General features: G+C 42.1%; 1 protein-coding gene across 3 annotated transcripts in view; it reads right to left on the bottom strand.

Moving 5' to 3' along the window:
* The window catches only part of ttc28 (tetratricopeptide repeat domain 28), a 163,043-nt gene that overhangs the window by 39,687 nt on the left and 99,216 nt on the right, over positions 1 to 24,140 (bottom strand). For all 3 annotated transcript variants that reach the window (XM_031301235.2, XM_031301236.2, XM_035991476.1), the window contains 9 exons: positions 20,285 to 20,506; positions 19,016 to 19,204; positions 18,178 to 18,274; positions 4,141 to 4,337; positions 3,903 to 4,056; positions 3,647 to 3,818; positions 3,110 to 3,278; positions 2,857 to 3,017; positions 520 to 1,008 (listed from right to left, as the gene is read on the bottom strand). In XM_031301235.2, coding sequence (XP_031157095.1) covers positions 520 to 1,008; positions 2,857 to 3,017; positions 3,110 to 3,278; positions 3,647 to 3,818; positions 3,903 to 4,056; positions 4,141 to 4,337; positions 18,178 to 18,274; positions 19,016 to 19,204; positions 20,285 to 20,506 — 1,850 coding nt within the window. The remainder of the gene's footprint in view (positions 1 to 519; positions 1,009 to 2,856; positions 3,018 to 3,109; positions 3,279 to 3,646; positions 3,819 to 3,902; positions 4,057 to 4,140; positions 4,338 to 18,177; positions 18,275 to 19,015; positions 19,205 to 20,284; positions 20,507 to 24,140) is intronic.

Below are 24,140 nucleotides of genomic sequence, written 5' to 3' on the forward strand. Positions count from 1 at the left end.
TAAAGACACAGAGGAGACTAGCTGCACTTTGAGACACCATGGACACTGCCACTGTTGTGGGAGATACAACACCGACAGGACTTAATGGTGCGTTAACGTGCACCTCCTAAGCTCATGGTGCATTCAAAGATATGGTAAAATACCCTTCTGCAATCTAGTTCTTATTTTATTCCTGTTTAACAGCAATTTATTGGTGAAAAAGTTAATGTTATTATATTTTAAATCAATCATTTACATTTGACCATACAGCCTCAGCAATAAACATTCTTTAATGTCACTGACTTTCGAAGTATCAGTTCAGGCACCGTTTAAGCACCAGCACTGTTTTAAAAGTCTTTTAAAATTGTTTTAGCACCGATATCGGAATATACCCAAACAATACCCAATCTTAGTTGTTTCCAGTCTTTATGATAAGCTATGCTAACCGGCTGCTGTCTGCATCTTCATACCTAGCATTCAAGCATGAGAGTGGTTTAGATATCCTCATCTAACTTAGTGTATAACCTTTGTTTTGCTGACCTGTGTGCATTGCCGAGTCCTCTGTAGGCTTTCTCCTGGTCCTGGACATGGTTGAGACTCTGAGCCACCGTCAGGTACTTCTCGTAGTACTGAATAGCCTCCTCGTAGTCTCCCAGAGCGTCATAGCAGTCTGCCAGGTTCCCGTAGGCCCGGCCACGGTCCAACATGCTCTCAGTCCCGCTCAGTTGCTGCAGCATGGCCAGCTGCTGCTCAAAGTAGCCAATAGCTTCCTCAAACACCCCCATGTTCAATTTGGTGATGCCCATGTTCCCGTGGACCTGGGCCTCCAGACGGGCATCCCTGAGTCCCTGCGCCAGGCCCAGCTGGGCCTCATAACACTGGAAGGTTGTAGCATAGTCTCCCAGGGCCATGTGGACCGCTGCTAGGTGGCCAAGGGCGCGGCACTCCCCCTGCTGATCACCTAGATCTTTCCGGACAGTCAGTTCCTGGCTATGGAAGGACAAGGCTGCATCCAGCTGGCGGAGCAGCCTGAAAGAGAGAAAGGAAGAGAGGTAAGAGAAGAAGAAAGAGCACGCAGTTTAAAAATATCTATCGACTTACCTGTGAACTAGTCTGGATCAGCGAAAGTATATTCAAGTACAAAGTACATTCTGTAAGGCTTTGTCCCTCACCTTCCGCTCTCTGTGTGTTGCCGTTCTCAAAATCCCTTTGCTTCAGGAAACAACGACAAACTTGGCGCTAGCAAGCTACACGCTGAAAATGAAATCTTTCGTAGAGCTGGGTATCCCCACTGACTTCCTGAATCCATTTGATGTTGATTCACAAGGTCCCAATTTGATTACATTGACTATTCGATTCAATGTCAATTTGGAATATTTCAGTTGCAAAACCAATTTTGCTTGGATATTAAAGAGATTCTATAATTGTACAAGGTTTCCCTTTAACCTGGTTCGTTATTAAAAGTATCAATGTTAACATTAAGAATTGACCCCTCTATTTATTTTATTTATTTTTTTAAAGATTTATTTGGGGCATTTCAGCCTTTAATGAAAAGGACAGCTAGATATGAAAGGGGAGAGAGAGGGGGAAGACATGCAGGAAAATCATCACAGGTCGGACTCAAACCCTGGACCTTCTGCATCGAGGCATACACCTCTATATATGTGCGCCTGCTCTACCAATTGAGCTAACCCAGCCACACTTGACCCCTTTATTTAACATGAACACACAATAAAGTGCAGCTCTACAGACTCTACAGTCAGTGACTATTGAGTGACATTTCATTCAGATATCTTGAGGTTAGAGGTCAGGGACCCTTTTGAAAAGGGCCATGCCAGTTTCTCCCTTGCCAAAATGTAGCCTAACTTTGGAGCGTTATTTAGCAACCTTCCCGACAAGCTAGCATGAGATCGACTCTGGATTTTATAAAATCGGTATGGGATCATCAAATTAAAATCTATTTAAATTGGAAAATCTATTTTTTTAACCCAGCCCCATTCTTTCGGCGAATGATTGTAAAGATTTACAAAGAATACAGTGGTAAGAGCAAATGATGGTGAACCATGCATCCAGCTAATTTAAATATCTCACGTTACTATATTGTGTGAATAGTTAACTTCATTTAATATTGTATGTGGCGTTTTCTTTTGCAGGGTGCAAATGTTCCAGCAAAACAAGTTCCTACCCGAGAGGAACTTTTTTTAGCAGAGCCAGAGTCGCTGCGTCCGGAGCTTAGCGTCGCCCAAGATGATTGTGATTGGTTTAAAGTAGGGCTGTCAGCATTAACGCGTTAATCGCGATGCGATTAAGGGCCGCCGCGATGCGATTAATTTTTTTTAATCACATTAATCGCAGAAATTCTGAGAAATTAAAAGAAATTAATCGTTTGACAGCCCTATTTAGGAGTTACTAAACACTATATTGACTCTAGTAAGGATAGGGATTTTTAGTTTTTTAGTTAGGTACTTGGAGGAATTGTGCAATAATGACAGATTCACACATTTTTCTTTTGTTTACAGTAAATAAATAATTACAAATCTTAAAATCCAGTTCATAAAGTAACTTTCTTTGCATTCATTTGATTCCCAATCAAGATACACTGGTAAAAATTGCTTTCGATTGTTAATATGTACTTAAAAACTGTTCTGAAATGCAAAATAATAGAATTTTAATCATGTGATAAAATATGCGATTAATCGCGATTAACTATAGAACTTCAGCGATTAATCGCGATTAAAAAAAATGAATCGTTTGACAGCCCTAGTTTAAAGAAATGCAAACAACCCAGGGTGTTTTTTCCTCCTATCCCAGAATGTATCTGTGGTGCCAGACCTTACTTCGCAGCGTTGTGGAGACAGGTTTGGCAATCAAGACTACCTGTGAACTGATCCAAGTGCTGAGTAGGCGTCCGCCTCCATCTTCTGATCGTTGACCTTCTGAGCCAGACTTAACTGCTGCTGGTAGAACCTCACCGCTCCGGGAAGATCACCCCGGCACACACACACATCCCCCAGGTTCCCAAAGGCCCTGAAAACCGCCTGCTGACAAATACAACAAATGATTAACAACCACTTCCTGTGTGAAGAGGAACAACTATTTTTTTTTAGTGAACACAGCAGCAGTAGGTGACCTGTGTGTTATCCAAAGCTTGTGCCAGAGAGAGCAGGTATCTCTGACATTCCTCGGCTTTCTTGTTCTCCCCCAGTGCTTTGTAGGCCAGACCGAGGTTACAGTAGGCTTTTGCCTGAGCTAATTTGTCTTGGAGGTCCTTCGCCAGGGCCAGGTCCTGCTCATAATACCTAGGAAATGGATGAAAAATGACATAAAAGCACAAACCTGGAAAAGCACGAAGTAAACATTTCTTTAACAGAACATGGAACACATACTAATGTGAATTTATGTGCACATACGTTTTTGGATATACAGTACACTAAATTATGCATCATGACAATGACACTTTGACATTATTTCCCCACTTCAGTAATTTCAAGGTTTGAAAAATCCTTATTCCTCAGTTTGACACTACAGTATATGTTCTGTGTGAGCTTGTTCCAGCTTTTCTTTAAAACAATCTGATGCTAAGTCTGAGGGAGATCACCAACCCCCAAGACTCAAAAACATGTTCCCTTCACATAGAGTGTTTGTTACTATGAGTTTAGACACTGACCTGACAGAGTCTCTGTACTGTCCGAGGCAGTAGTGAGCATAGCCGAGGTTGTGACAAACCTTCCCCTCTCCCTCCAGGTCCTGCAGGCCCGGGGCCAGAGCCAGGTACTGCTGGTAGTACGGCAAAGCCTGAGCGTATTCACCTCTCCAGCTGTGGAAGTTGCCCAAATTTGCTGCAAAAGAAGAACACATTTTTGAATCAATCACAAATTCCCGCTCTTCTGTCCTCAAAGCATCTCTCTCTTTGTCTAGCTTGCCTAGTGCTCTTGCTTCGCTTTGATTGTCCCGGAGTTCTCGTGCGATGGCGAGATGGTGAAGGTAATGCTGCAGAGCTCGGTCGTGAGCGCCCAGCGCCTGATAGGCTACAGCCAGGTTACCATGGGTGGAAGCCTGGGAAGGACGGTCATTCACCTGAAACACAAACGAGATGTCAAAGTTCTGTTTCCCACGTGACCGTCTACACGTTGCTTGTGAAGAGTGCAGCAGGAAATTCACCTCCAGTGAGATCTGCAGTTCTTGTCGGTGGTACCGGACAGCTTGGTCGTAGATGCCGAGCGCGTGATAGGCGTTGCCCATGTTGCCGTAGGCCCTCCCCTGGGCAGCGTAATCACTCAGCTCCTGGGCAAAGGACAGGTGGGCTTTGTGGAGCTTTAGTGCTGCCTCGTACTCCCCCTTCATCTGGTGGATGATGCCTGAGATGGACGTAAGAACAGGGAAGATACAACTTGTTTTTTAAACGTAACAACAAAGAAATGGAGATGCTGTTAAGCAACATCAAAATGTTTTAATTTTGGGGTCTGAGTAATAAACAGAGATCTGCTCTGAAATGTGATCTGATGGATTAACAGAGGTGTTTTAAAGTCTTTCGAGACAAGTTCAAGTCTTAAGTCTATCAGCAGAGCAATTGTTAAATCTATTGAGACAGATTTACGTTAAATCTTCAGTCATTTAAGACCTAAGTCCAAGTCAAGTAAAAAGTCTGTCTGCATAGCAGTTTAATGGTCATTAAAGGACTAGTCTAAATGAAGTTTTAAGCCTGTCAGCAGATAAGTTTAAAGGTATTTTGGGGGCAAATCCAAGTGAAATCTTAAGTCATTTCAGACAAGTCAAGTCTCAATAATTGAGACATGTTAAGTCTAAAGTCCATCAGCAGAACAATTTTGGTCACGCGAGTCTCAAGGCATTTGACACAAGTCCAAGTAAAGTCTAAAGTCCGTCAGCAAAGATTTTAAACCCCTGTGAGGCAAGTCAAATCAAGTCTCAATTCGATTAAGGCAAGTCTCAAGTCTGTAGAGCAGTTTTAAAGTCCTTTGGGGCAAGTCCAAGTCAAATTTGAGTAATTAGTAATTTGAGAAAATGTAAGTGTAAAGTCGGTCAGCAGAGCAGTGTAGTAACCCTAAAGATGGAGATTCTACCAGGTCAGATCTCAGTATCGGGAATTATTTAGGGAAAAATGTCCAAGTCCTCATTTTTGTGGCTTACATGTAAGTCTTACTTGTTTCCAACTCTGAAGTCTGTAGCTGTGTTGATAAGTTCATCCAACATTTATGTGAGTAGTAGTAAGCATCAAACAGAGCTTGCTGCACTGCATGTAGGGGAACTCATGAACATGAGGAATTCCCCAAATGATGCACCGTGATATAAATACCCAACAAGCAAAGAAAACGTGTGTATGTGCATGTGGACATATGTGCACACGTGTTTTTCAGAACCCTGAAGAAGATACGATGCAGAGCAGTAAATAATTAAAAAGCTACAGTTGGAAAATTCAACAAATCTAATATCTGCAGCTAGGGATCTTAAATATGCAGAGATCCAGGAGAGCTGTGTCTCTGCCCGGGGAAAAGGAACTGGAAAACTTTACGTCCCAGTAGCCTTACCAACTTGTTGTGTGATGATTTACAGAGTTAAGGAGGAAGCTTGGGATACAAGAGAGGAAGAGGAGAGGAGAGAAGAGAGGAAGACATTAGCTGCAGGAATGCATGACGATTCGGGTATGGGATATTTCTGGCGCCGCCGGACGGTCCGCCGGATGTCCCTCACTCTCCACTCTCTTTTGTGTTAGCTTTAAACAGACACAGACAGACATGGTGCTCTTTGGATGCTTTTATATAGACCTCAGTGGTCCCCTAATACTGTATCTGAAGTCTCTTTTATATAGGCCTTAGTGGTCCCCTAATACTGTATCTGAAGTCTCTTTTATATAGGCCTTAGTGGTCCCCTAATACTGTATCTGAAGTCTCTTTTATATAGACCTTAGTGGTCCCCTAATACTGTATCTGAAGTCTCTTTTATAAAGACCTTAGTGGTCCCCTAATACTGTATCTGAAGTCTCTTTTATATAGACCTTAGTGGTCCTCTAATACTGTATCTGAAGTCTCTTTTATATAGACCTTAGTGGTCCCCTAATACTGTATCTGAAGTCTCTTTTATATAGGCCTTAGTGGTCCCCTAATACTGTATCTGAAGTCTCTTTTATATAGGCCTTAGTGGTCCCCTAATACTGTATCTGAAGTCTCTTTTATATAGACCTTAGTGGTCCTCTAATACTGTATCTGAAGTCTCTTTCCCGAAATTCAGCCTTGGTGCAGAATTACAGCCACTAGAGCCAGTCCCACAATGAGCTTTCCTTAGGATGTGCCATTTCTGAGTCTGTAGCTTTAAATGCTATTGAGGAGGAGAGGGGGGGGGGGGGCAAGGTGGAGGGTGGGGGTGTGGCCTTGACCAACTGCCACTTTGCTTGTTTGAAAACCATGATGTCTCTCTCTTTCTCATGGCCAGGCCAAATTGTCTGGGCGGGCAAAACAGAGAAAGGGGAGGTAACCTTTCCTCTTATGACGTCATAAGGAGGAGATTCCAGATCGGCCCATCTGAGCTTTCATTTTCTCAAAGGCAGAGCAGGATACCCAGGGCTCGGTTTACACCTATCACCATTTCTAGCCACTGGGGGACCATAGGCAGGCTGGGGGAACTCATATTAATGTTAAACACAACATTAAAATGAAATTTTCATGCCATGGGACCTTTAAGGAGGATTAGGATAGTGCAACAAGGCAGGTCTGCTTGGTTCGTTCGGGGAATGATTGTAAAGATTTACAAAGAATACGTTATGGCGTTAACTCTCTAACTAGGACGTTTTGGGACAGATTGCTGGGATTTGCTATGGACAAAATACAAGAGCAAATTACGTTTAACCATGTATCCAGATAATTTAAATCGCTCACATTACTGTATTGTGTAAACAGTTAACGTCATTTAATATTGTATGTGGCGTTTTGTGGGGTGCAAACAAGTTCCTTCCCGAGACTCTTTTGCAGAGCCACCATCGCTGCGTCCGGAGCTTAGCGCCGCCTAAGACGATTGTGATTGGTTTAAAGAAATGCAAACAACCCCTAACCATTTTTTCTCCTATCCAGGAGTGTCTGCTCCTGTTGCCAGACCTTCCTCCGCAGCACTTTGGAGATAAGTCTGGCAATGGAAGTTGAACACGGGGGTTTTCAGAAGGCAACTAAATACTGGGAAATACCACCGTTGTTGCTGTGCAACCACACAAGACTCTTAAATGCACATATCTTAAACCTGTGTGTGTTTGGGGTTAACTGCAACCTTCATCTTCCCTCTTACGGTTATTGTGTTTACATGCCCACTGATAACTTGATTATAACCAGATTGAGGCAAAACTGTGATTATTGCAACACTCATGTAAACACCTTAACTGGGTTATCGCAGTCTAATTAAGGTCCAAATCAGAGCAAAACGTTATTAGATTAACAGGATTGGATTACACATCTACCTTTCAAAAACACTGTTGTAGGTGCAGTGTTCACCTTTTCAGTTTGATTTCTGCTTTTGAGATGTACAGAAAGGTCCTGACAGGTAAACTGCTCCCAAAGCAGTGTTACATACGAAAAATATCAACGTTCTAGCTAGCGAGAAAAGAAGTACATTTTACTGCTTTTTATATACTGGTATGTCCTGTATCTTGACATTAAGCCAATAGACCTGTCAAGATTTCCATGCTAGCAGGGCACAGTTTAATCATAACTAGGCCTGTAACAATTATTACATAATTGTCTAACTGTCAATATTTTTTACATAATCGCGGTTTCTTTGTTTAACCGCAATGAATTGCTAACATTAGCTAAGGTCCTAAGGTATTACTGTTGATGATTACTGTGGATTTTGATTGGATATGACAAATTGTAATTATATAAGTGCTTGTTGGTCAGACCGTTGAGCTAAAGCTATGCTAGTTGTTGGCACTTGACCCTATACACGGTCATAGCAACAAAAATGACGAGGGGATACAGTTAGAATTTTTTTCATAGGCTGTGTTCTTGTGTTACTACATTATCTGGGTCACATGACAGTGTCTGTCACACTTTAGCATACTTCCCAGTGAGAGCGATAGGCTCAACTAGTCTTTAGCATCTGTGGTTACGGCGCCTGCAATATCTTTGTTTACCTTAAAGGTTCAGCTAAACTAACGCCTCCAGCGTGAGTTTAAATACACCTTCAGGAGGACAGGAACTTCAGAGAGTTGGGACGGCACAATTACACATCGTGGTTATACTGTACTGCCTGCTTAATTGTCTCCTCAATTGAGTGTTCATTAAATACTCCTGTGTAAGTCTCGCAAAGTTTTTCCTTAACAACTACATGCTACATTTGGGCCAGATCAGTACGCACTGCTAGTAGGCAGTTACTGCTTTTGTGTTTTAGTGTAGAGCTAATTTGCTCTAGTACCACAGCACAGTATTATAAAAACGAATTGATATTTGAATTTGCTGTAGCCTAACCATGTTTGGATGCTTACTACAGAAAAATCTACCTGAACAGCAACACAGAGGTCAAGATATTGACAACCTGGGCGGAATTTGCCATATGAAGAAATCCTAAAACCTGAGAACTGTAAATCAGATGCATGTTATTTCTACAGCAAAGGCACAAAGGAGGACTGATGAGAGAGAGGGGGGGGTTTCGGAGAGGGGAGACAGGGAGATGGGGGGTGTCGAGACACCAGATGGAAAAGGTTACACATGCCGTTCATGTCAGACTGTGTGAAGAGAGAGAGAGGGGGGACAAAGACTGTGGTCTGATTCTCAGTGTAAACTGAGAGACATTTCCAGGCTCTGTTGTGCTATTTAGGATAAGTCTAGTGATGTTCTATCATTTTTTATTATTAATAAATCCCATGAAAAAATAGTCCCCAACAAATGCATTATTTCCTCCTGTTTGATTAAAACTACCGGGACCAGTTGTTTTAGGAAATTTCCTGGACTTTTTAAAATGAAACGATTTACAGTGTTCAGTAGGAACCAATGGGCTTTGGAGCTGAGAGCCACAGACAGGAAGCGAGAAGTCTTAAGATGTGGCACAGCACAATATTCCTCTATAAAACATCAGAGCAGCCATTCTGATACAAGAGTGTTATGCATGCTATCGTTATTTATCGCATATATACTTGCATTCATTTAAAATTAAACACAAATACATCTGAAGAGCATCATCGCATCGAAGCTACAGAAAGGTAATCAATGATGCTTTAGTTTAAAGCACTCAAACTGGGCAATTTACAGAACACTTCATAATAAAGGCACACATGGGGGAAAAAAACTGAATTTAAAACGCAGACTGAACAAAAGAATAATAAAACGGAGAGCACAAAAGCAATTAATCGAAATGAATAATCATGCATCTTTAATTGCCGTATTAAAGATGGGTGTTCAACTGCAAAAAAAAATAAGTAATTCACGCTCTGCGGAACTGGCTAACAACCTCAAAGAATAATGATGCATAACTGAATCTGTTTTGACTTTATTTTTCATTTCCAATTGTGTGTAGGAATGACTTGAAGTATGCATGAGGTGCACACATTCTCACAGCATGTTCTGGATTTTATAAATACAGATTCATGTGACATACACGTGAACACATGCATCGTGCTTCTGACGTCGAAACTGGTTGAAGTCGATGGCAAGAAGCAGAACATGATCAAACGAGACTGTCCTCCCCCAAAATACGCTCCCAGAGGTCGTTCTTTCAAGCAGCAATTACGACCTATATTTACGTTTATAGTGACAGTGTCCTCTAGTGGCCATAGTAGTTATTATGGGGGTGGTCTTTTCCAGACCTTCCTCCACAGCGCTGCAGAGAAGGGTCTGGCTAGTCCACACAGCATTCTAGGATGGGAGAAAAACATGCTCTGGTTTATTGGCATTTCTTTAAACCAATCACAATTGTCTTGGGCGGCGCTAAGCTCCGCACGGAGCCACTGCCAAATAGCCTCGGGAATGAACTTGTTTTGGTGGAACGTGTACGTCCAAAAGTTGTTTTAGTCGTGCGTGAGAAAACTCAGATTGGACAGATAGTCTAGCTAGCTGTCTGGATTTACCCTGCAGAGATCTGAGGAGCAGTTAACCATAGTCCTCAGAAATCAACCAGAGGTTAGAACGCCAACACAAAGAAAGAGGAAGGTAACGGACATCGGAGAAAAGACATGCATCTGGCGGAATTTCCTGCGGCACCGGAGCAATCCCGGAAGTGGAACGACGTGGATAGAGACTATGATGGGGGTAAAGCAGGAAGTAAGAGGAGAGGAGATGAGAAGACAGGTGATAAGACAAGGGAGGAAAGGAGAGGAGAGAAGCAAACACGGGGGAGATGAAAGGCAAGAAGGGAAGGAAACATGGGATAAAAGAAGAATGAACAGAAACAAGCGAGGAAAGAAGATTAGGAGGAAACAAGGAAGGAAATAAAAGAAGAGGAGAAGTTTTTTTTATATCTTCGTGAACTCCAGATATCTGGTGAACTCCAGATATACGAAACAACATATATTATCCAGACTTTAACATATATATTAAAAACAAATATAGAGGAAAGGAGAGGAGGAAACATGGAAGGAGAGCAGAGAAACGTTTTGTCGGGGCTGCGCGTGGCCCAGGGTTCAACTCCTGCTTCAAAAATCTAAATCAAAATAAACATAAACGTGTTTACGTGTCACAACGTTAAAAACGTGTTTAAAATCCCGACCGTTACGCTCAAAACCGCGACCGACGTTCTCTGGTTTAGATATGAGGTTTTATTTCTAACGCTAATTTATGAAACGCTCCTGTGGCTCGTTTTAGAGGGGAGGAACAAATGACCCATATCTTCGTATGGTTTGGAGGACTTGTTGGATAAAACTGTGAAAACTGAGAAAAGTGCAATGATACCACACTAACACAGCATGGTTTTGACTCACATAAGCCCTGTCAGGAATATGTAGGAAGGAGAAGAGAAGGAGACTGCTGATAAAGAGAGGGAGGCCTCGTTGATCGGGGTCTCGCACTAAGAGGATTACAGAGAAGCCTGCAGAGTTGGCTGGACTCGCTGGTTACAGTTACACCCCTGCTCTTAAACTCTGCTAACACACGAGGGTGAGCTAACTGCGAGGCGTAAGAGTGCCAGCTTTCTGCAGATACTCTGCGGGACGGTGGGATTCCCCCGGCGTGGAGGGATGGCACAGTGTGAAGAGAGCAGAGCCGTGAGGATTAGAGGAGTGGAAAAGGAGGGGAGATCTGATGACAGGGTGTGAGATGAGAGAAGGAGGGTGGTGATCTCTGGAAAAAAGACCCCTGTCATCAACGGACTGAAGTGGGTGTGGCCAACTAGAGACACAAGCATCTCTTTGCCTTCATGTGTCTCCTCAGTTTCTGCTGACTTTCTTTAAAGTTACAATCTCAAAGATCTCTTTGGAGGAGGAGGAGAAGAGATGAGAAGACAGGTGATAAGACAAGGGAGGAAAGGAGAGGAGAGAAGGAAACAAGGGGGAGATGAAAGGCAAGAAGAGAAGGAAACATGGGAAAAAACAACGAACAGAAACAAGCGAGGAAAGAAGATTAGGAGGAAACAAGGAAGGAAATGAAAGAAAAGGAGAAGATGGATAAGAGGAAAGGAGAGGAGGAAACATGGAAGGAGAGCAGAGAAGAGCAGCAAACAACAAAAAAAGGAGAAGAGGACACAAGAAAGGAAACAAGAGGAGGAAACATGGGAAAAAGAAGAGTATAGGAGACCAGAAAAGAGGTTGAGGAAAGGAGACAGAAGAGGAGAATAGAGGAGATGAGAGGTGAGGATAGGAAAGGAGATAAGGAAACAAGGCAGGAGGGGTGGGAAGTAGTGCAAGGAGTAAAGGAGAGGATGAACCGTGGGAAGAGGAAAGGAGAAGAGGAAACAATAGGAAAGAGGAGGAAATTAGGGTGGAAAGTAAAGGAGAGGAGGAAAGAGGGGAGGGGAGAGAAGGGAAGGAGAGGAAGAGGAGGAAACAATAGAAGAAATGAGAGAGGAAGAGAGGACATACAAGAGGTAAGGAAAGGAGAAAACAAAAGATGAAGAGGAGCAGAGGAGGACACAAAGATGGAAAGAACAGGAGATCAAAGAAGAGGGGAGGAGATGGGAAGAGTGGCAAAGAAGACAAAAGGAGAGACAGAAAAAGAGGAGAGGAGAGAGAAGGGTTGTCACATCAGCATTCAGAGTGAGAAGTATCATCCATAAATGATGACGGGAATCATTGATCTGAGGCGCAGACTGCAGCTCGTCTGTCAGCACAGTGTCACGACTTCAGCAATCGCCTATTAGTCGCACATCAAGGCTCCTACCGCGTGGTGCTTTATTTTACTTCTGCTTATTTCAGACGGCAAATAAAAAAGGACTTTTGGGTGACTGAGCACAAGACTCTGTTGTATTCACATTAACCGATACTTCACAGGACGTGGAAACAGGGAAATGTGTACTTGATGCTGAAGATTGGACGTATTCAGTGCTTATATTACCGGCGTAATGCTGCACACACCCACCTGCACGCACGCACGCACGCACGCACGCACGCACACACCCACCCGCACGCACACCCGCACGCACACACACATACACAATTAATTAAAGTCCACTTGAAGGCAATAGTTTACAGGGACATAAATATTCTAGATGCAATAAAATACTTATACAAAATCATGGGCCATTAGTATACAGCAGGTCTTCACTCACTCACTCACACACACACACACACACACTTGAATTCTTTTATTTGGATCTGAAAGGCATCGCAAGAAAACATACAAGATCCAAATACTACGAGAAGCGTTATTGACAAGGTGACAGATCTACATGGGCACATACTTTTTAGTCTTTCATTTATAATACTCCACACATTAAGGGTAAACAAAGCATCTTTGTCTCCATATCTGCATGCTCCCTATGATAGCTGAAACAGAGCAAAACACACACACACACACACACACACACACACACACACAAAGAGTGGCGAGTTGTCCACTCAGCGTTGGAGTCAGGTTCGCTGGCTCTCAGATATCACTGTGGCCGCAGAAACCAGAACCTGCTCAATAAAACATGAGCGTTGTTTGGACAGAGAGGCACTACTGCAGTCACGGGGGAACAGGACCCTGTACGGCCAGGGGTGGAGGAAGTATTCAGATCCTACTGAAGTAAAAGTACTAATACTACACAATGAAAATCCTCTGCTACGAGTAAAAGTCCTGCTTTGAAAATATGAGTTTAAGTTTAAGTATGTAGGCTAAGTATCAGCAGAATTCACTACAAGTATCAAAAGTAAAAGTACTCAAAATGCAGAAGGAACAAAAAGTATAAAGTCGCATAACATGGAAATTCTCAAGTACAAGTACCTCAAATTTGTACTTAAGTAAAGTACTTGAGTACTTTAAACATATTAAGTTACATTTTACCTCCGTCTACATCCCTGTTGCTCAATTTTGGTTAATGAACTGTCATGTATATGTTTCACAAGTTGCTAATTTTTCCTCAAACACATCTCAAATTCAGAGGTGGAAGAAGTATTCCGATTATTTAATTGATTAAAAAAAACAATACTACAGTGTAGAAATACTACGTTGCAAGTCATAGTCCTACTTACTTAAAGCTTTAGTGTATTAACTTTTTGTTATTAATAAATGTCAGTTACATTCAAGCCATTGCCAAATGAGTTGCTACAAAGCTAATGAAGACTATCAGCTCCACACAACTCTCTCTGTATTTCTCAGTATGACTATGTTCAGATCACGGAAGGCTTGTATCATGTGGACGTGCTGACGTATTTTGTTGTCTTTACTTACAGTTCCTCATGGGGGGCGACAGAAACTACGCACTATGGCCCTATTTTAACGATCTAAGTGCATGGCGTGAAGCGCCTGGCGCAGGTGCAATTAGGGAGTGTACGAATCCACTTTTGCTAGTTTAACGGTGGAAAAAAGGGTCGGTGCGCCAGGCGCGTGGTTCAAAAGGGTTGTACACATGGCGCTTACCCACTGCTAGTACCAGCTCTACAGTACTCGGCTCGACTGCGGTGCCCCGTCCTCCGTTTTCCATTGCAGATTACGTACCGCCTCATGCGTGAGGCGAGCGTGGCTGGTCATCATAGCGACGCCGCAGGAAACTGCCGTGACCTAATGCGACACACACACAGAACGTCGAATGTGTGTTTTTGATTCTCGGGATGTGCCTGAAGACACATTTTGTTTCAAAAGAAGCTGGAGGCAGCAAAAAAAACCACAGCTGGCTAAACTATTTAAAAACGGCGGGTTTGTTCAGGACACCCCCGTCTGTCGCTAACAATGATGACGCAGTGATTAGTGACGATTCTCTCCGACCAATCAGTAGTCTGCAGGTTTTCACGACACCTTTTGGTATCGCCTCAGCTCGCGTGGAACCTCGACGGAGGTGGTGCTAAAAAAGTAACTGTCGGTAGGTACCAGGGACTTTTTTTCATAATGGAAAATCAAAAAAGGCGAGAAGACTATCCATGTAATGGAAAAACAGCATTAGTATCTTAATTAATCATAGGTGTGTTTTGGGCGTAACATGCAATAAACCAATCAGAGCGTCACCTCCCATTCCCTTTAAACGCCAGGCGCGTTTGTACCTTGACGCATTGCTGTTATTTGCTGAGCAGGAAGGAGAGATTTCCAGGAGAAGAAACTGATCTGCTCGTGCGTGAAGTGAAAGCGCGCGAGCAGCTCATATCATATTGCTATTTCACATTGTAATATTTTTATTTTCAATCTTCTGCATGTTTGTGTGCTGCTGCGCGTCCCTGTGTGTGTAACAAGCATAGTGTGCGCGCGCTGTGCACGAGCCGAGGCTCATTTTACTAATGCGCTGTTAAAACAACAATGAAATGCAGCGATATTGACTTTAGACCAGGTTTAAGTTACAGCACCAAAAGTAAAGTACTCATTATACAGTATGGTCCATTTCAGAAGCATATATGATATTGGATTATAATTATCGATGCATTACTGTGTCCATCCCTTTAATGTTGCAGCTGGTAAAGGTGGAGCTCTTTTTATTTGCTTGATATACTACCGGGTAGTTTAAAACATCAAAGTGTATTTGTTGATTTATATTTTGTATGTTAATCTGAATCTGTAGAGTAACTAAAGATGTCAAAAATAAATTGTAGTGGAGTAAAAAATACAATTTTCCCTGAGATGTACAGTAGTGGAGTAGAAGTATAAAATGGCATAAAACGGAAATACTCAAGTAAAGTACAAGAAGCTCCAATTTGTGCTTAAGTACAGTACTTGAGTAAATGTACTTAGTGCTTAAATGTAACAGATGAAGAGTCCATCTCTCTGTGAACTCGACGCTGCTGATTGATCGCAGATTGAGTTGATCAGGCCCAGCCGGTCTATTGAGTAACCGTGGCGACAGAGCGGCTCAAAGGTTCATGTGAGGCTGAAGCTTTCCATCAGTTTGCATAAAAACACTTCTGCATCTGTTAGTTAATAGTTTCTGAGGAAAAATCGTGACTGTTTTAACCTCTTTTTTTTTTAATCTAAAATTGCATCACATCATCCACTTTTTGAAAATGAAATTCGTGCAGAATACAATAAAAGACATTCCCAGTGTTAACTTTACAGCAGAAGTCTTCAACATTTTTTAAACCAAGGACCCTTAACTGAGAGTAAAACGGAACAGGGCTACTACATATGGTATGAAATTATGTTGCATATTAAACTGGGCCTACAACAACGTGTAGGGAGGCCTGAAAGCCTTTATACATACCTTTTTGCATAGAATAAGCTATTAAAATAATAATTTTGGCATGATTTTAATAAATCATCTTTTAATGTTAAACATACACAGTGAATCTTGAGGATGAACTGTATCTGTGGATAGCTTCCTTAGTGACTACTTTACTTATAGACCAGTAAACCTATCCTCAGTGGGGATTTATATTTGCTGATAATATGTTGGATTCATGTTAAGACATTTACATTTTTGAAAAAAAACTTTCAAAAATTAACAATAATTTGGCGGCCCCCCTGCAGTGACTCTGAGGACCCCCGAGGGGTCCCGGACCCCCTGTTGAAGATCTCAGCTCTACAGTTTGCAAAGGGCAGGTGTTTGGTTTCAGGACGCTCAATGGTGTTTTAAGCCCCCAACGTCGACTTCAAGGCACCTAAAGGCCCTGACACACCAACCCGATTATCGGCCGTCGGACAGTCTGGTGAGGACGGTGACTCGAGTCTGTTCGGTGTGTTCCGTGCCGTCGTCCGTCGGAGGAGCTGTTGGCCTTCATTTTGGCCGACCTGACATGCTCGGTCGGAAGGCGGGCAGTCGGACTCAAAAAGCGCTAACCCGGAAATGACGAGCGGGATTAGCGTGACTAAGCCTCTCAAAATCTGACGAAAATCTTTTAAACTGACCTTTGTCAATCTGAAATGAAGACAGATTCAGCAACTGCACGGCCTATTTCACACTTAAAATGTTTTCAGAAACACGTTTCGGTGAACTATTTTAGTACAATATGAGATCGTAATCTGAACAAGCAGCCATGACAGTCTGGCTTTGAATTTCCGGAGAAACCAGACCCACGTGACGCGTTCGTCCAATCAGCTGCCGTCGGCATCGCTTCGGTGTGTTCCGAGGCACTTTTTTTGGCCAACTCGGGGAGGCAGTCAGTCCGACTGCCTTTTCTGCCGATGGTCGGCCGTCTGGTTGGTGTGTCGACGGCTTAACCTAAACCTAAACCTAGCGCTGCCTGGAAGACGACGTTGGGGGCTTAAAACACCAAACACCTTACAGGACAGGAGGACACAGCAAAATCAGAGAAATAAGTAAAATCATTTGACATTAGAATCTAACAAATTATTGGTATGGTGATGATGCTTTCCATAATAATGTAAAGAGTAAGTAGTACCGTTATTAATGCACTAAGTCTAATCTTCAGTTTCTAGGTTTCTGCAGAGTTCACCAAGTTAAATTAAAGACTTTAATAACACACAGAACGCAGTTTATTCCTGTTTCATGATCATACCGGCCTAAGTGTGAAGGAAAACCAGAAGGGACGATATGGCATGGAACTACTCATCATAACATCACACTTTTTCAGCTTTCAAAATGTCAAGTGGAGGAGTAAAAAGCTCGGAGAGCTTTTGTTCCTGCCTGGCCAGTTTGTTAGCGGTTAGCTCGACAGCTACAGTAGTTCACCGACTAGCCCTGCGGGTAGTCACTACATCACCAAGCGTCAGGAAACCAGATGTTCAGTGAAGACGTGAGGATGAATGTGTGATATTCAGGCCCTAATACCAAGTCCAACAAAAGGAGTCCAAAGAACGTGTTTAGTGACATGAAATAAGTCCAAACCTCATATCAAAAACTGACAAAGTTGCTTCCATCACCTGCATATCCTCAAATTATCCTAAAATTTGTTTTATGATGCAACAACACTATGGTTAACAACAATAACCTTCGAGCTAGCAAACTACACGCTGAAAATTAGCCTGACGTGGTCATACTCAGATTCTAGTCAGAATATGAGTCTGATACTGCTCCATTGGGCTGTGATTATGGGGCGTGTTACAACCGAACCAGGAAAGAAAATGCCTCTGCACTCAACTGGATAGACCTACAACCAATCAGAGCAACGTGACGTATGTTGAGCGACGCATAGTTGTCAACAGAACTCAACTGCACGAACGCTGGAAGAAGTAGAGGAAGAAGATGAGTGTAAACGATCTTTGCCGGTGTTGTAAAAATATATTTAAAGATACGCGGAGTACTTACCAACACGATCATCATTTTTGAGAGAAATAGTAAAGGTGCGTGCATATACGAACAAGTTCTCCGTTTAGGATTAGAACTCGACAACACAGCAAACAAATATTGCATTGGTTGGTCCTGGCAGCCATCTTTGTTGTAAACGAATTCAACCCAAGCGCTCTTTGGTGACGTTGTTGATTACGTTACTGTTGATCATCTGTCTATCATCGTATAAAGCCCGCCCTGACAATTTGATTAGTCCAAACAGCTCTGGCTCAAGCATAGTTGCTCCACAACGGATCAAGTCCAGACTAGCATCCAGGCTAGCTGAAAATGGCAAGTTTTGAAGAGAATTTGAAAAGAGCAACAAGGCAGGCCTGCTTGGTTCTTTCGGGGAATGATTGTAAAGGTTTACGGCCTTTATACACACACACACACACACACACACACACACACACACACACACACACCTACCCAGGTTGGAGGATGCTCGGCCCTGAGCTGCTCTGTCCTGCAGCTCCTGAGCGATTTCTAGCTGGTGCTGGTGGTGCTGCCGAGCTCGCTCCAGGTCCTGAGAATCACACCAACAACCATCAACCATATTTATTAGTCACGTAATAAATAAAAGTCTCAACAGCACATAGAACATACAGAATGAGGCTGCAACTACAGTTATTTTCATTGTCGATTAATCTGTCGTTTATTCCCTCCATTGATGGATTAGTTGTTTGGTCTATAAAATGTCAGGAAATGGTGAAAAATGTGGATCAGTGTTTCTCAAAGCCCAAGAAGACGTCCTCAAATGTCTTGTTAAGTCCACAACTCAAAGATATTCAGTTTACTGTCACAGAGGAGGGAAGAAACTAGAACTAATTACTCAAACCACTAACTTGATTATCAAAATAGTTGCCGAGTAATTTCATAGTTGACAACTAATCGACTAAGCTTTGCAGCTCTAAAACTGATAATTTTTCATGCAAGAATCTCAAATTGAAAAGTAACTACCAAGGATAAAACAAACAAGCGATTAATCGGTAAGCGGACAGAAAATTAATCAGCAGCTATATTTTAATATCATTTGATCTTTTTTTTAATTTTTTTTAAGATTTGTTTGTGGCATTTTTAGGCCTTTATTGCATAGGACAGGTTAGACAGGACAGGGAGAGAGAGGGGGAGTGATAGCAGCAAAGGGCTGCAGGTCGGAACCGCAGCTGCTGCGGCAAGGACTGAGCCTCTGCATATGGGTGCGCGATCTACCAGGTGAGCTACCCCGGCGCCTGTGGCCCATGTCTTTCAACAGTTTCCTACCAACCTGCATGCATCGGGCGGCGTGTCCCAGGCCAGCGTACGCCCTCATCTCGATCGCCCGGTCGCCCATCTCCTGAGCCAACTCCAGAACTCGGGTGTGGTATGATATGGCCTTGTCGAAGTCCCGCTGAGAGTGGTAGGCACTGCCCAGGTTGCTGTACGCCCGCGCCTCCTCACGCACATTCTCCAAAGTCTGACAAAAAGAAACACCATTTCAGCGTTAATAAGACATGACGACAGTGGCAGTTTTACATTTTTCAGAGTGTCCCCAGTCGTCAAAGATCAGATATTATTAATGCTCTTCTTCCTTCAAAAAAATCTTCATCAGAAGGCATACATGACTTCAAATAACACAAAAAAGGACTCAAAAAATGACTTTGAGCATTGTCACTTGCATCAGGACAATAAAAACAGACTCTTAATAAGAAATGAAATAATACATTGAGAAATATATCAGTACTCTGTATAACTAAAGGAAGAAACAGATGTTCTGTTTAGAGAGATGGAGACGGAGGCTCACATCACTAACAGATGGAAATTGTTTTGTGTTACGAGCTTCAACATTAAAGCTAAAGAAACTAAAACTGTCAAAAACAAAATGACTTTATAAACTCTCAGTAGTCTGGAGATTTGACTTTATTCTGGTACAAAATCTAATTGTCAACAGATGGTCAATTTGTGTGTGAGGGGGGAGAGAGAGAGAGAGAGAGAGAGAGAGAGAGAGAGAGAGAGAGAGAGAGAGAGAGAGAGACAGACAGAGAGAGAGAGAGAGAGAGCTACAAACAGTGTCATGATGTTGGCTGCAGCGGCTGGCAATTTTATACTATATCCAAAAGAAAGTAACATAAAAAGTGAAATGTGGACAGATTATTGTCTTTTGTTATGTTTGTTTGTGTAACATTTGCAGAAAGAGCTTCAGATGTCCTGAACACACACCATGTTCTTTGGGAAATATGCAGTAACTTTGTCATAAAATAGGCTACTGCGTTCAGACAATGATAGATGGATGTGTGCTAAATACACACTACAACGTTAGAAAAACTAGAGATATAACTGCTGCCCTCCTGTTTGAATTTATCACAGTCTTGTTATTAAACGACAGTGTGTTCATGGGGATGAAGGAACATGTCAGCCAGTAGATTAAAAGCAGAATTATCCTTCAAGATGGATCTCTTTGGGTGAACACAAGGCTGTTAATTATCAGAAAAGTTTAGGAGGAACAAAGTTTCCCTCCTCCACCGAGACATCATCAACATAGCACGTAGTTCAGTACCTTTGAGATGTCCAAGTGCTGCTCGTGGCACTGCACGGCGTTGGTGAAGTCTCCCAGCGCTGTGTACACGGCGCCCATGTTGCCCAGCTGGCGAGCCTCGGAGAGCTGGCACTGCGTTTGTCGCGCCAACAGCACACACTGTTTATGGCTGGCCAGCGCGTTGGGGTAGTCACCGATAGCTGTGTACACATGGCCCAGACCGCTGAGAGCATCGGACGCAGCCTGGAATCACACCAACATCACACTGGTTAGTGTCCAGAAGAACAAAACCGTCCACTGAGTCCAGGGGTGATTTTTTTTAAATGGGCTGGCACAGGGGAGACCAATAATCATTCAGGGAGGCATTTTAACAGAATACAGCATAGAAAATCTTAGAAATATAGGAAATATTGGATAGGATAGAACAAGACAATGGCATTCTGCTAAATAAAATACATACTGTAACATTCATTATTAATTTACTTGTTTTCATTTTGAAAAAATTGTATATCTCAATACAATACGCATTTTCTATAGGCTCAGTCCGCCACTTTAAAAAAACAAACAATTCCAGTGCTGGTTCCATAGTATCAGACTTTTGGATAGTCGTCATGGAAACATGAATTGGTCATGTGACGAGGGCTGGGAAGATTGGCAGAACAGGCAGCTGAGCGACAGTACTCTGATCCAATGTAAATCACAATTATCAGATTTACAGCACTCTAGCCCAATGGATTGGAGAGGGGGAGCAATCATATTTTGCTGACTCAGTCCCAGGAAACTACAGCTTTGATTTCAGGGTTTTACACCAAATAATACATCATGTTGTATTTGCAACAGTTTTTCAACACTTTTTTACAGCTTGCATCTTATTTTCTGTAGTTTTGATCTTTTCATTCCTTTTTTTAATATAATTTTTTGGGGGGCTTTTCTGGCCTTTATTGACAGGACAGCTTGAAGACAGGAAAGGGGAGAGAGAGGGGGGATGGCATGCAGCAAAGGGCCGCAGGTCAGTCTCAAACCCACGGCCGATGCCAAGGACACAGCCTCCATGGTGCGCACACTGTCCTGGGTGAGCTAGAGGTCGCCGTGATCTGTAATGATAACATGGTGAAAGAAGTATTCAGATCTTTTGCTTAAGCAAAAGCAACGATATATTCTATTGATTATATTTTGTATTCATATTTTGAATCTGTAAAGTAACTACATGTATGAAATACATAATAAAAGTACAACATTTCCCTCCTGAAATGTAGTGCAGTTGAAGTATGAAGTAACATAAAATGGGATTACTCTAGTAAAGTAACGGCTGTGTCTGTTCTAATTTTTATTTTATTTTTTCACTTCGTTGTATATCTTTCTGCTTCTGTGTTGTGTTGTGTCTTGTGCTAAGTTCTGTGTTGTGCTAAGTTTTGTTTTGCTTATGTTGACTTCCTTTTTGTTTCTTTATTTTAAAAATCCTTTTTTTAACATCGAGGGCAGGGGACTACAGATGAAAAATAGCCTTTTGGCTAATTCTGGCTTTTTTAACCCATTGGAAATCATGTGTTTTATTAATTTGCACTGTCCCCTTTCATAAAATAAACTGAAGTACGAGTACAGTACTTACAGTAGTGACATTGTACCACTGAACATTGTTTTCACCAAGTTAGTTGTGTATGTGGTAAACTGGGTAAAAACACGAGCAGTCAGAACTTTACTTGTTGTAATTGTGTGTGTTTTTTTTTTAAGTTAATATTAAAGTGAATATTCTTAAATAGGGTTGGGTATCGTTTGGTTTTTTCCCCGATACCGGTGCTAAAACAATACTTTTAAAAAGATTTTTAAAAAATATGAATATATTTAAAAAAAGAAAAAAGGAGCACAAAATGACAGTCAGCGACATTTAAGAACGGCTTGTTTATTGCTAAGGCCATATGGTCAAAATTAAATGATTTATTAAAAATGTAATAACAATAACTTATAACAATAACTTATTTCACCGGTAAACTGCTGGTAAACGACAAAAACAACCACTAGATGGAAAAAGGGTATTTTACAATAACTTTGAATGAACCATGAGGCTGGCGAGGCGAGTTTCAAGTGAACGTTTTTCTGACAGCGGCAGCTGCAGACTGTTACGTCCCGCTGTTGGAAGCCTCTACAGTGAAATACAGTTACACCGTTTAACGTTAGCCGTCAGCATTTTAACCGTGTTTAATCCAGCTGCTAGCTAAAGGTAGGCTAACGTTACCTGCTGCCAAGTATAGTGTTAACTAGCGTTACGTGCAGCGATGCTTTTGTGGCCTCCAACGTCCGTTTCGGAGCATCAGAGGGCAGCGCTGGCATTTCAGTAGCACCGAAATGAGGCACCGAAATCCGCGTTACTATTCAGTCCGGTAGATACCGGTTGTTAAGGCACCCAACCCTATTCTTAAAGTACTTCTTTTCGTCAGAATTGCATTCAGACTGGCAGCAAATGCAGGTTTGTGTCCATCACTTTTAGACTCTTTACTTCTCTGTTTGCTGGGCTTCACTCTGAATCGCAGCACATGGCGTTACGTTGTCACAACTGAGGCCTGTCCTCATGTGCAGTCAGCTTATCATGGCTGGTAGTTTAATCCTATCTGTGTACTTATTTTCCTCCTTAATTCAAGTATGTGGATCATGCCTGTTGGGAATCACTGCATGAGATAATCTGTATAAACTGTTGGCTGGTTTACAGCCTCTCTGATCGTCTGGCTGCTTGCCGCCCTGTTGGACTTAAGCCTAGTGAATCCACTGTGTTTCCAGATCTTACTTTGTTAATTCAATGTTATTATAACTCGTAAAAATGATGGAAGAAACAATGACAGTAAGACCCAACATGTCATCAAACTAAATAACAACACTAAGGCGACCCTGATGAGCATTTAGAGTTTGTCTTATCTCCATTATAACGGCTGGACAGCTGTACAACTACTTTAATTACATTTACTTTAGTACTTAAGAACTTACTTTGCTTGAGGATATCAGGCCGTCATTGTAAGACAGGCCATCATTGTAAATTGGAACCTGTTCTTAAAGGGTAACTACCGTTTTTTTCCACCTGGACCCTATATTCCTAAGTTTTTGTGTCTAGGTGACTGATGGGAACAACAATCTTTGATATTGGTCCAGTATTGCGGCGAAAGAAGCTACAATGTAAGTTAATGGAGCAATTGTCCAGCTTGTATTTACCTTCACAAAAGTGCTTGTTTTGCCGCTGACAGACTCAGATTAATATTCTAAGTGTCTGACAACATTATGGAAAGGATCCCTTCCTCTTTGAGACCTTTCTATTTAATCAGAAACAACTCTGAAATTGCTAGCGCTAAACCCACCAGACTCCATTTAAAAAAAGCAATACTTTAGCGTGTATAGAGCCAACATGTTTTCACATGTAAATCAGTAAACTGTGTTTATTTCAACCCAAACTAGAGTTGTGATGGTTGGAAAAGTGGAAAGACGACCCAAAACAGCTTTTCATAGTTTTATTTTGTCTCTGTCGACTTTGAATGAAGTGTATTTTACGATGCTAAAATAACTGTTTATTTACAGTCTGGTGGGTTTAGTGAACGCAATTTCGCGGATGTTTTTATGTTTAAAAAAAGGATCTTACTCTTTAACAGAAAAGTCGACCTCCTTAGAAATCCTTTCCATGATGTTGTCAGACACTTAGAATATTAATCTGAGCCTGTCAACGGCAAAACGAGCACTTTTGTGAAGGTAAATACAAGTTTTGCTGCTGCCGACTGCAGTACTGGACCAATGTCAAAGATTGTTGTTCCCATCAGTCACTTAGACACAAAAATAGGGTTTCCAGGTTGAAAAAAAACCCGGTAGTTACCCTTTAATGACTTTCCTGGAAAAAGTAAAG

The sequence above is a fragment of the Sander lucioperca genome, chromosome 14 (genome assembly GCF_008315115.2).
Source record: "Sander lucioperca isolate FBNREF2018 chromosome 14, SLUC_FBN_1.2, whole genome shotgun sequence".
NCBI lineage: Eukaryota > Metazoa > Chordata > Actinopteri > Perciformes > Percidae > Sander > Sander lucioperca.